The 13,704-nt window shown below is 43.0% G+C and overlaps 1 protein-coding gene across 8 annotated transcripts in view; it reads left to right on the plus strand.

Moving 5' to 3' along the window:
• Positions 1-13,347, plus strand: part of IDO2 (indoleamine 2,3-dioxygenase 2) — a 55,562-nt gene extending 42,215 nt beyond the window's left edge. For all 8 annotated transcript variants that reach the window (XM_073218829.1, XM_073218830.1, XM_017661882.3 and 5 more), the window contains 3 exons: positions 6,164-6,215; positions 10,939-11,087; positions 12,238-13,347. In XM_073218829.1, coding sequence (XP_073074930.1) covers positions 6,164-6,215; positions 10,939-11,087; positions 12,238-12,593 — 557 coding nt within the window. In that variant the 3' untranslated portion in view covers positions 12,594-13,347. The remainder of the gene's footprint in view (positions 1-6,163; positions 6,216-10,938; positions 11,088-12,237) is intronic.
• The last annotated feature ends 357 nt before the right edge of the window (positions 13,348-13,704 follow it).

Raw genomic sequence — 13,704 nt, forward strand, 5'->3', positions numbered from 1 at the left:
CAGTGTGGTAGCCTATAGCCATTGACCACGTGAAATGTGGCTGGTGTGGCTGGAGAACTAAATTTTTAATTGTGTTTAATTTTAATGAACTGTAGTCAAGATTTTTAAAAATGGAATCAGTGTAAAATAGTTTTCTGTTAAACCCACCTTTATTACTGAATAGGCTACATTTCACTTAATTGTTGAAAATTAAACATCAAAATGAAATACCCTTGAAGTACAAAATAAAATTTAAGGTCTGTAAGTGTACACACAGGATTTCAAAACTTATTTTAAAAAACTCATTAAGTTTTATTTTGATTACCTGCTGAAATGACAATACTTTGGACATAGGTATTAAATAAAATATAATAATGATATTAATTTTGCCAATTTTTTTACCTTTTGAAATATGACTGCTAGAAAATTTAAAATTATGTATGTCCATCACGTTATATTTCTACTGAGCAAGATAGCTTACCCATTATTCTAAGGATAGGGTCAAAATCCTTAAGCTGTTCTGCAAGACCCAGCATGATGTGACTACAGGCTATTTTAATTTTAATTTAGCTTCATTTGATGCCGTGTGTCCCCCCACTTATTCTCTCTGACACTATATTTCAGTTCCTGAAAAGAAATGTCTTCCATTTTAAGTCTTGTGCATGCACTGTGCTACTGCTTCTAACGTTCTTCCCTTCATACTCTCTGCCTTGTTAACCCCTCCTTCAGATTTAAGTCACTTCCAATTGAAGCGCTGGTTTCATCCAGGCACATACAGCTGCTTAAACCCTCCCAACAAGGCTACCAAACCTGGGGAGAGGAGAAGGAACTGGAGCAAGGACAGCAACGGAAGACATGAACAAGGGACATCAAGGAAAGGACTGAGGGTTGGTAGACTTAGGTGTGCTTAGAGGCAGAAGGCAGTGTCATGGATGTGTGTATGATTTCAAAGCTGGTTAAAGAAAAACCGTGACACCTCAGGAGAGATCTGACAGCAGGAAGATTGAATCAAGTTCTGCTTGGTTTGTGGATTGGTTTACAAAACAGAAAATACAGGGGAAGCATGATGACATTGCTTTGAAATAGGTCACAAACGATGACATATTTAAAGCAACGGTGAAATACCTGGCTTTGAAAGTTGGAATTAGGTGAAAAAGAGACAGTTTGGCAGTCGTGACCATTAGGTGTGCAGTCCGATTACTCTGTCCTAGGTGTCGATAACAGAGCACTATCCTGGGCCCTAGATTCTTTTCTTTTTCTAATAAAGTAGTGAATGTAGATTCATATAGAATCTGTAAGTTGAATCTATGGAAAAATTGTAAAATAAACAGTCTCATACCCAGCTTTCAACTTAACAGACCATCACCAAAATCTTTGAAGCCTTCTGTGTGTTTCTTTTGCCCTCGTCCCCCTGAACGTGTCTTCCAGTTACCATCATCCTGATTATGACACTAATCCTTCACTTTCACTTTGCAATAATTACCCTATCTGAGGATTATTCCTAAACAGCGTATTATTTTGTTTTGAGTGTTTTTGAATTTTCTGTGCAAGGAATTAAAATGTATGTTTTCTTCCTGTCACTTGCCTATTTCACCAAGACGCTATCAATATGAGTCATATAGACAAAGTACATTTTCACTGCTATATAGCATTTTTTGGGGGTGTACTTTTACTATAATTTATTTCCCGGCTTATTTCTGGGTTTCTTCTTTTTTTTGGTGTTTGGTTTGGTTTTGGTTTTGCTATTACAAGCAGCACTGCTACAAATATTCAAGCATAGAGCCCCTGTAGAGCTTAGTTGAAATGCACATGTATCATCAGTTTTACTGACTGGCACGAAGCTGGTCTCCAAGTGTTTGTACTCACTTGAAGTCCCCCCTTACCAGCCCTTAATATTGTCAGCTTTATTCATTCATTCAGTTACTCACTGACTGACTGATTATGAATCTGGTATATGTACTCTCCTTTTTTAATACTACAGTGCTTCCCCGCCCCCCAGCTTTACTGAGATATAATTGACATATAACAGTGGGTATAAGTGTTGCAGTGCATGATAATGCAATGATTTGATACATGTTTATACACTGGGAGATGATTGCCGTGATAAGGTCAATTGATACATCTGTCCCCTCACGTAATTGCTTTTTGTCACTGTTTTTGTGGTGAGAACATTTCAGATCTACTCTCTTAGCAACTCTTGAGTGTACAGTGTGGTGATGTGACCGTAATTGTACAATGTGGTGCTGTTAACTACAGTCACCAAGCTGTACATCAGCTCCCCAGACCTTATTCTTCTTTTAACTGCAAATCTGTATCCTTAGACCAACATTCTATGTTCATTTTCTCCACTACTCAGCGTAGACTCTGCAACCACCAGCCTACTCTGCTTCTGAGTTTGTTTTTCCTCTTTTTTGCCGAGTGCACGTACACCTGGGACAGGCTTCAGTGCGTCTTTGCTGACTGGGTTCATTCGTCAGCCCTGCTAGGGTCCTGAGGCTTCCCGGGACCGTCTGTGGAGGCGCTTGCTGCACGCTTCTTGCTCCCCCTTGTGGCAATTGTCCTAGTTGCATACGCCTCCTCTCGGTCCTGCAAACCAGGCGCTCCCAGGCATCCCTTGGCTTTCCCAGGGGCAGGGCTGAACTCTCGCTCCTGCGTGTGCGCTCCCCCAGCCCCACAGTCAGCCACCGGCTGCACGTGCGCCCTAACACTCTGCCAGGACTCATCCGTGCGGCTCTCAGGAGGGACACAGGAGCTGGCCACGATTGGCGTGGCGGGGGTGCCGAGATGGGGCCCAGCTGGGGGATCGGCAGGTGTGGCATCCCAGGGGCTCCTGGGAGGGTTTCTGGATGGAGTCTGTGAGGTGTTGAGTAGGGCTCGCGGCCTTTAATCCCCTCCGGCAGCCCATCCGGCCCTTCTCGCCCAGCCACCCCCACCCCAGGCTCCGGCGCGCCGCCCACCTCCGCGTCCTGGGCGGGCTGGAGGGAAGCGGGTCTCTGGCAGCGCCCCTGCGGCGGGGGAGGCAGCCGCTCGCTCACGGGCGGGCACCGCCTTCACAGGAGGAGTCGCAGGCCAGCAAGGCCTCCGCGCACCTGGCTTCGCCACCTCGTGGGAGAGGCCATGTCAGTGATGGGAGACGTTCTGGCCCTTTCCAGGGCGCCCGAGCTTGGGTTTTTTCCTCCAGCGGTTTCTGGAACTTCCCTGTTGGGTCCTGGACCTCGCCAAGGCTCCCTTGTCCCTATGAGGTCATCTAAATCAGTGTCCTTTGGGAGAAAGAGAAAACTCGTCTACCACCGTGATGATGACGTCACGCCTGCGTTCCTGGATTTCCAAACCCTCTTCTTCTCTCGTTTCTTCCTGCGGCTCCGGCGGCTCAGTTTTGTTAGTTGTACATGTTGCAAATGTTTTGGTTTGTCTACTTGTGCCGTTTGAAGGCAGACGTTCTTAATTTAAATACAGGCCAAGTATCTGTCATTTCTTTTGTAAAAGTCTCTCTGTGTTAGGAGGTCTTGCCTAAGGTATTATTTCATAATCACACGTCACAAACATTTTCCTCTGAAAGCGTTGTTCTTTCACAATTCACTCCTTTGTTCACATATAATTAGTAGCTGTATGTAGGTTGACAGAGGAAATACGTCATTTCCCTTCTGTGATTGCTGCTCTATGGGATTAGCGTGGTCTGACACCAGGTTTTCTTTAATGGCTGATCTGTTTGTAGGCTCTTTGTTCTGTTTCTTGTTTGTTTTGCCCAATGTCCACATCATCTGCCTTAGTAACTGCAGCTTCCTAAGTATTTCTCCTGTTGAGGTGGAGAAAACCCCCTCGCTATGCTCTTCTTTTTCAGAGGAGGTGCCTGTACTGTTTAACCCTTACCTTCCGTTTAAACAGTTGGAATCAGCTTGTCAAATTCCATGAAAAAAACCTCTGTTAGGAATTGTGCTTGAATTGTGTTAAATCTATACATAAATTTGGAAAAAGTGGTATGATTTTGATGTTATATCTAGTCTTTCCGTCTTAGGATCAAGGCAGGCAGACAAGTAGAGAATAGCATAAAAACATTAACTAAGGTTCCTGGACAAGTTACCTCAAAGGATGTGTTCCTGGGTATTCTGTTGTCACATGGTCTGAAATGTGCCCAGATAGAAAATTCTTCTTTAGATACATTTATTCTCTTAGATTTTGATGCCATGTTTTCTTGTCCATGAACTAGACACACACTTTTAATTTTTAAAAATTTATTTCAAGGTAAGATACAGATATCTTCTGCTATATTCTGTAAGTTTGTATTTTTATTTCTGGTGAATATGGTGTCTTTTGATTTAACTAACTCCCAACTGTGGCTGGTTTATAGAATGAAATTGAAGTTAGAATATCAACCTTGAATCTAGCATCTTCATAAACACTTATTAATTCTAATAATTATCTGCAGATTATCTGGGGTGTCAGGGTTTTCTATGCAGAAATATCATTTGAGATTATTGTTTTGTTTCTTCATTTATGATACTTATAGCTTTAATATCTTAAACATTTTTTTCCTTATCCTTCTGGCTAGTCTAATAGAGTGTTGAATAGATCTTTGTTTTATCTCACATTTTAAAAGAGTTACTTTTTAGTATTTTAACACTGAATATAATAAATATGGTAGGTTTTCTGTGGGTAAAATTGCAGCGTTTCCAGAATCTCTCTCCTGGCTTTAGTGCATCTCCGTACAATGAGTGTTTCCAGGGGGTGGAGAAGGGTAGTCTATCTCCATATCAATGGGTAATTATAAGGGCAAGTGAGGGTTTATCTGGACCAGAGAGCCTGGGTGGGGGCTCTTCTTCTGCAGCCTGGTCATGAGAGACACGGGGGTGCAGAAGTGGAAGACTGCTTGTAAGAAATAAAAGGGTTTCTCCCACTTTATTTCTTCCTTTGACTGATTTCGGTTTCAAAGGTATTTGCCCTAGGATTTTCCCCCAGAGTTACAATTCCTTGTATCAGTTCCAGGATGTACCCTCCTATCCCAAATTAACTAACATTTTTTTTGGTTTTAGTTATTAATGTATTTTCTTTATATCTATTGACATTTTTTTACATCAAAATTATTTAACATCTATTACAATGATCATTTGACATTTCATCTTTCCATCTGGTAAGTTGAGTAAAATAATAAATTATTTCCATTTCTTACTGCTCCAGCAAAAATTTGTACATAATACTTGGCATTTTTGTGGGACCTGAGCACCAAGTGGGAAAGACCCAGAAATAAGGCCCAAAGGGAAGTCCAGCCCCTGGGGCATCATCACAGAAGAGCAGAGAGAATGTGGCCACCCAGGAGCATTGGGATACCCTCGGTCTGGAGGGAGACATGTGTTACCTGAGCCCCTGGGGTGTCAGAGAAAATGAGATGGAGGCCCAGAGACGAGGTGTGATGGTAGAAAAGGGCAACTGGGGGTATGGAAATGCCATGATTTAGGTCTCATGGAACAGATGTCTCTTTCTTTCAGAAACAAAGAGACATAGACAGGAATGAATGAAACATGTCAGGTCACAGAGGGGTCCCATTATGTGAACTTCAGGAGTAGATGAAAAGAAATACAGGACAAAAGTGGGGACATGCTTCCTTACATATAAGTTAATAAACGAATGGGATCTGTTATCCCCAATCATTGGCTTAGATTCAAAAATAGCTACACAGATGAATGAATCTAGACAAGCAGGGAGCTAAATGAACCTGCATCTGACCTGGGCTGGCAAACCCTGAACAAGAGACCACCCCGAGGCCCCTGGTCCCCGCTGACTGCCCACAAGTGTGCTGGGGCTTCGACGACTTCAGTTTCCTCTCCTGTGAAAGCCTTTCTGCTTTCCTCTTTCCTGCTTCCCACAGTCTCTCCAACATTGCGTCTGTGTAAAATATTAATTTTTTAAAGATGGCCTTGATCTCTCATTTTGTTTTTGTTATTAAGCTCAGAAAAGGGAAATACCGCAAATCGGAAAGGGCAGCATTTGGAATAGTTTAAAAGTCCTGCAAGCGCCCACGAGGGGGGACGACATAAGAGAACATTCTGCCCCCCTCTCGCAGCTGCTTCCATTCCAGTGTCCGTGTGCCTCAGATAGAGGCGGCCCTAGGAGAGCAGCAGGGCCCCAGCACATGTAACCAATTGTTTTGTTGCCTGTAGTAAAGTTCACATTTTGATTGCTCCTCCAGATTATGTAGATCCAGACATATTTTATGCAGTCATCCGGATCTTTCTCTCTGGGTAAGTATAGTTCAACTGTTATCTTGCATGAGGCCTCTGTAGCATTTTCTAAATATATAAGGGGAGGGACAGACAGATGTTTCCTAGAGGAGAAAAACACCTAGTGACCCTCACCAGCAAAGTAATTCCCTGGAGCCCCCTTAGGGGAAGAAGTAGAGTACCCTCTGCATGGCAAATGGCATTGGAAGCTTAATATTTATATCCTTAGGATATCATATTAGATCCATTTGTTTTTGCCTAAGAACCCCACCTCGAAGATAGGAAAAATAAAAAGCCCCGTGTGTCACCAGGAAGCTCTATCCTTTCTCTGTCCCCTTGTTATGAAGGCAGATGGTGGAACAGACAGGACCTTCACTTTGCTTTCTAAGTTTGTATTGTTTTTCCACTGTTACATAATGAATCATCCCAAATTTAACAACTTAAAACAGCACACATTTATTATCTCACATTTCTGTAGGTCAGGAATCTAGGTGAGCTCAGTTTGGTTCTCTGTGCAGGCTCTCAAAAGGCTGAAGTCAGGATACCTGTTGGACTGAGCCTTTAGCTGGAGAATCTGGGGAATAATTCACTTCCAAACTCATTCAGGCTTCTCGTACAATCCAATTTATTTCTTGTTTGGAACTGAGGTCTCTGTTTCCTTGCTGGGTGTCACCCAAGATCTACCCTCAGCTTCTAGATGCTTCCTGCATCTCTTATCATGCAGTTTCCTACAACTCAGCAATGGCCCTTCCAAGCCTTCTAGTATTTCAGATCTCTCTGATTGCTCCTTCTGTCACTAGCCAGAGAAAATGCTCTGCTTTTAAGGTCTTATGTGATTGGATTCCGCTCACCTAGGTAATTCAGGATAACTCCTTATATTAAGGTCAACTGATTAGTAACCTTTATTACATCTGCCACATCATCTATTAGATTGACAGTCATGATATCTCATAATATTAACAATTCTAGAAAATAGAATGGGCATCTTAGGGTGATATTTTTAGAATTCTACCTACCATGATTAGATGGGCACCAGAGGGTGACTTTGTTTTTATTAAATAAGTTCTGGGCCAGTGATACATTTTATCTATGATCTACATAAATGTCTCCCTTCTGTTTCTGATCCTCAAAAGTATTTCCCATATAGCTAAACTACCAAATCCTAAACGTATTGGTAAGTGTTAATGTCCAAAACTCTGGATTATTGAGAATTCCCAATAGGGTTACCTTAAAAGTCTAAATTTTCTCCTGTGTTCCTGATTTGTCCTATGTTTTGCTTATTATATGTATTTACTTTATAAAAACATTTTTCTTAAGAGAGTTGACAGATTTCATCTGTAGATGAAACATACTCCTTTTATTTTCCAATCTCATTAAGTTTCTCAAGGAAGTTATCAGCCCCTGTGGAAAAAAAAGTCATTTCATTTTTTTCTTTTTTTCTGTTTAAGCTTCCCCCCTTTTTTTTTTGCTAGAAACATGCTACGAGAAAGGCTATAAATAACCTTGTCTACAGAGATTTGAAAAGAAAATAATTCCATTCCTTCACAAACAGCAGTTTGGGCCTAAGAAAACATGGGAGCAGTCCTTGGCTGTCTAGAGAAACCCAATTTCCCTTCCCCAATCTCATCATAGGTGGAGAACATGGTCTTGAAAGTAGGTGTCTTCTTCTATCCTTTTTTACTTTAATGTGGTTCCTACACATCCTCCTCAGGTTGAGATGTAGATGGAAATTAAATGATGTCTCTTGGCCGTTTGAGCATCTCATGGCCAGTTCCTTTCAAGAAATGCACCTGGGCCTACATATTCTAGATGTATACAATTATAGAATACTATTTTAAATTCATTCATTCATCAAATATTTAATGGGTGCTGGGAATGGAGCTGTAAACCAAAACAGGCACTTCATTCTTGTGGAGCTTACATTTCAATGATGGGAGACAATGAATAAATAAATGAGATATGAGCAAGTGTCATAAGATATGTATTATGAAGATAAGTGATATGGGAAAATGTAAAGTTGGATACATGTTTTTGGAGATTTAAGTGTGTGGTGGCCAAAGTTTCTTCTTTACTGCGACCTGGGAATGCCACACACTTCTAAGTGACATTTAAGCAGATACCTGGAGGAAGTGAGGAACAAGCCATTTAAGCCCATACCTGCTCCAAGCAAAAGGAACAGAAATTACAGTGACCCTGAGGCTGGAGCATGCTTGTCATGGGTGAAGAGTTGCAAGGAAGCCAGCAGTACTTGGATGGAGTGAATGTGGGCAGGATAAAAAGGATACAAATGATAGCAGGAGGCAAGATCATGCAGGGGCTCACAGGCTGCTTTTCTGAGTGGGGAGGGCGACAGTGGTGGGCTTTGAGAAGAGCAGCATGATCTGTCTTAAGTCTCAAATCATCATTCTGTTTTCTTAGTGGAAAACAGACTATTTGAGAATAAGAATGGAAGCCCGCAGAGTATTTAAGAAGCCATCACTACACGCAGAGGCATGGAGAAACATTTCTGCATATGGATTGCAGACAGGATGCGCTCTCAGAGCGTGAGAATGGAAGAGAAAGAACCCAGCTGAAGATGATTCTAAGGTTTTTCACCTGTTTCACTGAAAGAGTAGAGTCTCCCTTTTCTCTGATGGGGAATATTATGGGAGGGATAAGTTTGGCAAAAGGGAGAGGAAACCGGGAGCCCGGATGTGTTCATTCCTGTGGGGCTGTCTAGCTGAGTGTTTGAGTCTGGAATATAGGGGACAGGTTCAGGTATAGGTGCAAAATGGCAAATAGTCCTAAATAGTCCTAATAAATCCATGTGACTAGATAAGATGGTGCAGGAAGAGAGACGGGAGAAGTCCAAGGACTGAGCCCTGGGAGAGTCCGGCACTTAGATGTGGTCACGATGGGAAGGAACTAGTAACTAGTGAAGGAACCCCAAACGGCTCTGTGACATCATTTACAGATTATCAAATATCAAATGCTTAATATGTTCCAGACACCAAGCAGGTATGATTTTAATTAGTTCTCACAACACCCCAATAAGGTGCATACTAATACAACTCACAAGCCGAGGCCTGGAGAGGTTAATTAACTAAGCCACGGCTCACAGTTAAAAAACGTCAAAGTTGAGATTAAATTTCATATCTGCCTGAAAGAGAGCTCTCTCTCCTAACAGCTGCAACAGGTTAGGATCTTAAAAATCAGAATCTTTCCTCTGCTACTCCCACTTGCACCCTCCCTGCCTGCTGCCCCTCATCTCTGTCCAGCTGTAAAGGCCACTCTGACATTCACCCCATGAAAACTACAGACCAGCCACCCCCCAGCCAGCCCCCGAAGAAAACAGCCCAGCTCTTCATTGCATTTCCTACGTCAGAGAAGTATCTGAAAAAGGTCACGCACAGCAAGCTGAGCAGTCTGTCTCTAGCTTTTGTATGTGTGCGATGTGTGTGTTACCCTTCTGTTGAGCAAAACGACTTTGATAATTATAGGAAGAAGGTGAGACATCAGTGTGAGCCTGTTCTTTAAACAGTTAACACAGGGATGGCAGCTTGTTCTTGCCAACAGGAAAAAAAGATTCTATTCCTTAGTGAAAATTGAAATCCACATGGGTAGAGGGGGTCTTGAGACAATGAAAGTAGAAAATTACAAGTTTCAGATTGAAGTTCTGGTTCCCCCATTTTCTAACCATGTGGCCTTGGAGATTTCACTGCTTTGAGTCTTTGTTTCTTTAGCTGTAAAATGGATTTAAAAATACCTGCCTCGATCTCCTCAAAAGAGGCTAAATGTGAAGATGGATGTGAAGGTGCTTCATAAAGTGTGAAGCATTGTTGATGCAAAGAGAGCATGTTCTTGGTGCTATTTGTCTCATTATGGAGTCATCCACATATACTCTGCATTGTTTAAAAATCTTATACAAATCAGACAAGAAACTGGGTAAAATAGTAAAATACAGGTAGAAAGAGGGGGACTTGAAATAAGAAGATGAAGAAATGGAACCTAGGAGTAGAAGAGGAGAAGGAATGAGAGACAGACAGAGAGACAGAGACAGAGACAGAGACAGAGAGGAGGGGTGAGGCAAAGTCCCTTCTCTGGGCCTCACTCCCTGACATTGTCCATGCCTGTGACTTTAGCGTTGGTACCTGTGGGGCTGTCTGTTTTCTCTCTGTTGCTGCCCTCATCACCAGTATGTACAACCAACAAAGTGCTTGATAAAGGCATTTCCACAAACCAGGTACTGCTTAAAAGTGCTGGTTTCATGTGACAATTGTTATAAGTGTTTCAGGGAAGCACAAAGATGTGTATGTGCATGTGCGTGTGTTTGGGTGTGAGCGTATTTTCTGAGCTCTACATGTGGAGTCACAGGTATCAAGTCATCGAAGCAGAGAGAAGCAGAGGCACTGGAAACGATTCCAGAGCCCTGTGTTGTTGCTGTTGATCATCACCGATGTCAACTTTATAATTGAATTTTTCCCAATGAATATGTCCTGGGACCAATGCCAAAGATTCCTTTCTAAATACCCTTTACTTCCCCTGAACAATCCTTTAAATGAGGAAAGAGAAGGGCTGAGTCTATGGCCTGTTTTGAGGTTGAGGTCAAGATGATGCTAAAGTGCGTATTTTACAATGATGTCCAGCGTATGGGCCTAAAATTCCCCGTTGAAATCACGTTAGCCTCCTTGCTGTTTCCATATCCGAGCACATAGTCTTAACTCCTGGTGCCCAATTCTTCTCTCTGACTTTTACTCTTGCTTAGTTGGAAAGATAACCCAGCGCTGCCTGCGGGGTTGATCTATGAAGGAGTCTCTGGAGAGCCGCTGAAATACTCTGGAGGGAGCGCGGCTCAGAGCTCAGTGCTCCACGCCTTTGATGCGTTCTTAGGCGTCCGTCATAGCAAGGGAAGTGGTAAGTCAGACATTTTTCTTCTTTTTCTTCCTTAACAGGGAAGAAGAACAGAGGTGTTGTTACCAATGGATAAAACCAGGGGTAAATTAAAATGTCATAAAGTCTCTATTTCCCCAAATCAACCAAGAAAGTCTGTGCTTGCCAAATGTTATTGTGTCAAGTCAGTTAACATCACGGCTCAGCAGGATATTGGATTTCCTTTCCAAAGCTTAAAACATCGCTCTATTTCCAGCTGTTCCCCTTAATTTTGTTTGCATCGTTAGGCAGTAGCTTCCTGTGGCACGAAGTTGCTGAGTCTGGCTGGAGCTGGGGATGGGCTGAGCTCCCGGGCTACAGCATTTCCCATGAAGGTCAGGCACCTCAAGCCTCATGGACTTAGACCAGAAGAGGGCAGACCATTTCACAAGCTTGAAAGTCCTCATTTCCTTACCTGCCAGCATCAAGCCAAATGCCCAAAAGCTGTACAAAGGCATTTCATAGCGCAGAGTTTTCAGATTAGATTAGAAGAAGAATGACTGGAATTTGATGCCATGGGGTCCAGTTCTCTAGAATTTTAATAATTTTTCATGGATTTTTGGTTTGGTGATGTTAGCAGTTCACTTACTGTGAATAATTTTAATCCTATAAGCAATCTACTGTATTTCCTATAAATATCTACTGAATGAGTTTTAAACACGTTGATTCAAGAGGCCACTATTAAAACAGTTGCTTGTTCTTTATTCTCGTGCCCTTATAAACGCTATTACTTTGCTCTTCTTAGCACTCCCTCTAGAACAAAGAACACAGGAAGCAAAATTCAGTATTTAGCTCATGGGTCAAAGGGTTCATGTCTCACATTTGTGAATCTCCCTCCCAGTTGCCAGCAGGATTCTTTGCCCACACTTGGTATGTGATAAATATTTACACACTGACTGATAGCTATATCCAACCCTGTTATACGAGATGTCCTAGCTTCTTTTTTCCTTCCCTGTGTCCTGTCAACAGTCAGGAATATGCATTTGAGTTTTTGAAGTCTACCAGCAAAAGAGCCAGAGAAGTAGACTGGACCGCAAGGGTGATGGTTTTTGCAGCACTGATGTCTGCAGAAGCAGGCAGACTCCCTTACCTTTCCACGTCGGGCTACAGCATTGTCCTGGGTTGTTTCTTTCAGCTGAATTTCTGCACAGAATGCGGGACTACATGCCTCCCTCTCATAAGGCCTTCATAGAAGAAATCCACTTAGCTCCTTCACTGAGGGACCACATCCTGGCCTCTGGAGACGGACAACTTCTGGCAGCCTATAACCAGTGTCTGGAGGCCCTGGCCGAGCTGCGCAGCTATCACCTCACCGTGGTGACCAAATACATTGTCACAGCAGCAGCCAAAGCAAAGGGCAAGAGACCGAGCCACCTCCCAGGGCCACCCCGGGCTCTAGAAGGGACTGGCACAGGGGGTACCATGGTTCTGAGCTTCCTCAAGAGTGTCAGAGATAAGACCTTAGAGGCAGTTCTCCACCAAAGTGATTAAGAGACTGCCGTCCTCCCAACAATGCAAACCCAGAAAATACATCCCCCTGACAGTCTCCCCATTGGGAGGCAGGTGGGCCTGGGGATCGAGGCTCAAGAGTCCTGTCTGGGATGATCCCAAGGGACCTCAGCCCCATCCATGCGCCTGCTTGGTAGACCACCATCTTCTCCTTTGGTGAGAGCAGTTAGTGTTTACAGAAGGAAGGTTTTCATGACCAGAAACTCCCCTTTCCCTGCTGGATCGCTGGTTCATAGCAAACCACTTTGGAAATTCCCTCAGTGAGAACCCCACAGAGGAGGAGTGTACCCTTATTCAATTTTCAAAGTAACAGAAAACCAATCTGAATTTCAAAAACCAAATAAAACTGACTGTGGACAGATCACCATGTTGATTTCTTGGAAAAACAAATGAAATATTTATGCATGCTTTCTTTCACTTAAAAGCACGTGAAGTTCCTCCTGAGTTTGGGTGGAGGGATCAGAGCAGAGCATTTTGTCACCTTTGTCCCTGTGGGAGTTTGGAAATGCTCCTGGGGAGACGCGGAGGGTGGAGGCCAGCAGGAAGGCTTGGAAGTCATCAGGATGAAGCGGGGACGGTGGGGACCTCCTCGCGGCTCAGAAGTTTGCATCTTGTATTTTAGTTTTCTTCTTTATTTTCAGAAGAAGGACTCTTTTCCTTCCACTGAAAGTTTGTATTGGTGAAATGAATTAAATGACTTTTTGGAAATGAGCAAAATGGCAATAAATAGTAAAAGGACATGTAGTGTGCAAATGAGTGTAATTTTTTTATTGACCTTAGTTTCTCTTTCAAGGTCTCATTCCACCTAACAGCAGAGAACTAGAAAACATTCATCTTGCCAATTTAGGATAAACTCCATGAATTAGGCTTGCCCCCACTGTACACACACACACACACACACACACACACACATCTGCACTAATATCTAAATCCCAGAGGGCTCATCAGCATCATGGCACCAGGGAGCAGTGTCTGATCATTAGGAGCAGATTCTGCGCAGCGTAGCGCCTGCTAAGCAGCCCCTCCCCCCAACAATGTGGGTACTGATCAGGTGGAGCACCCAGCACGTCTCATCCTCTGTAAGAGGCCTTTC

Source organism: Manis javanica, chromosome 12 (assembly GCF_040802235.1).
Source record: "Manis javanica isolate MJ-LG chromosome 12, MJ_LKY, whole genome shotgun sequence".
NCBI lineage: Eukaryota > Metazoa > Chordata > Mammalia > Pholidota > Manidae > Manis > Manis javanica.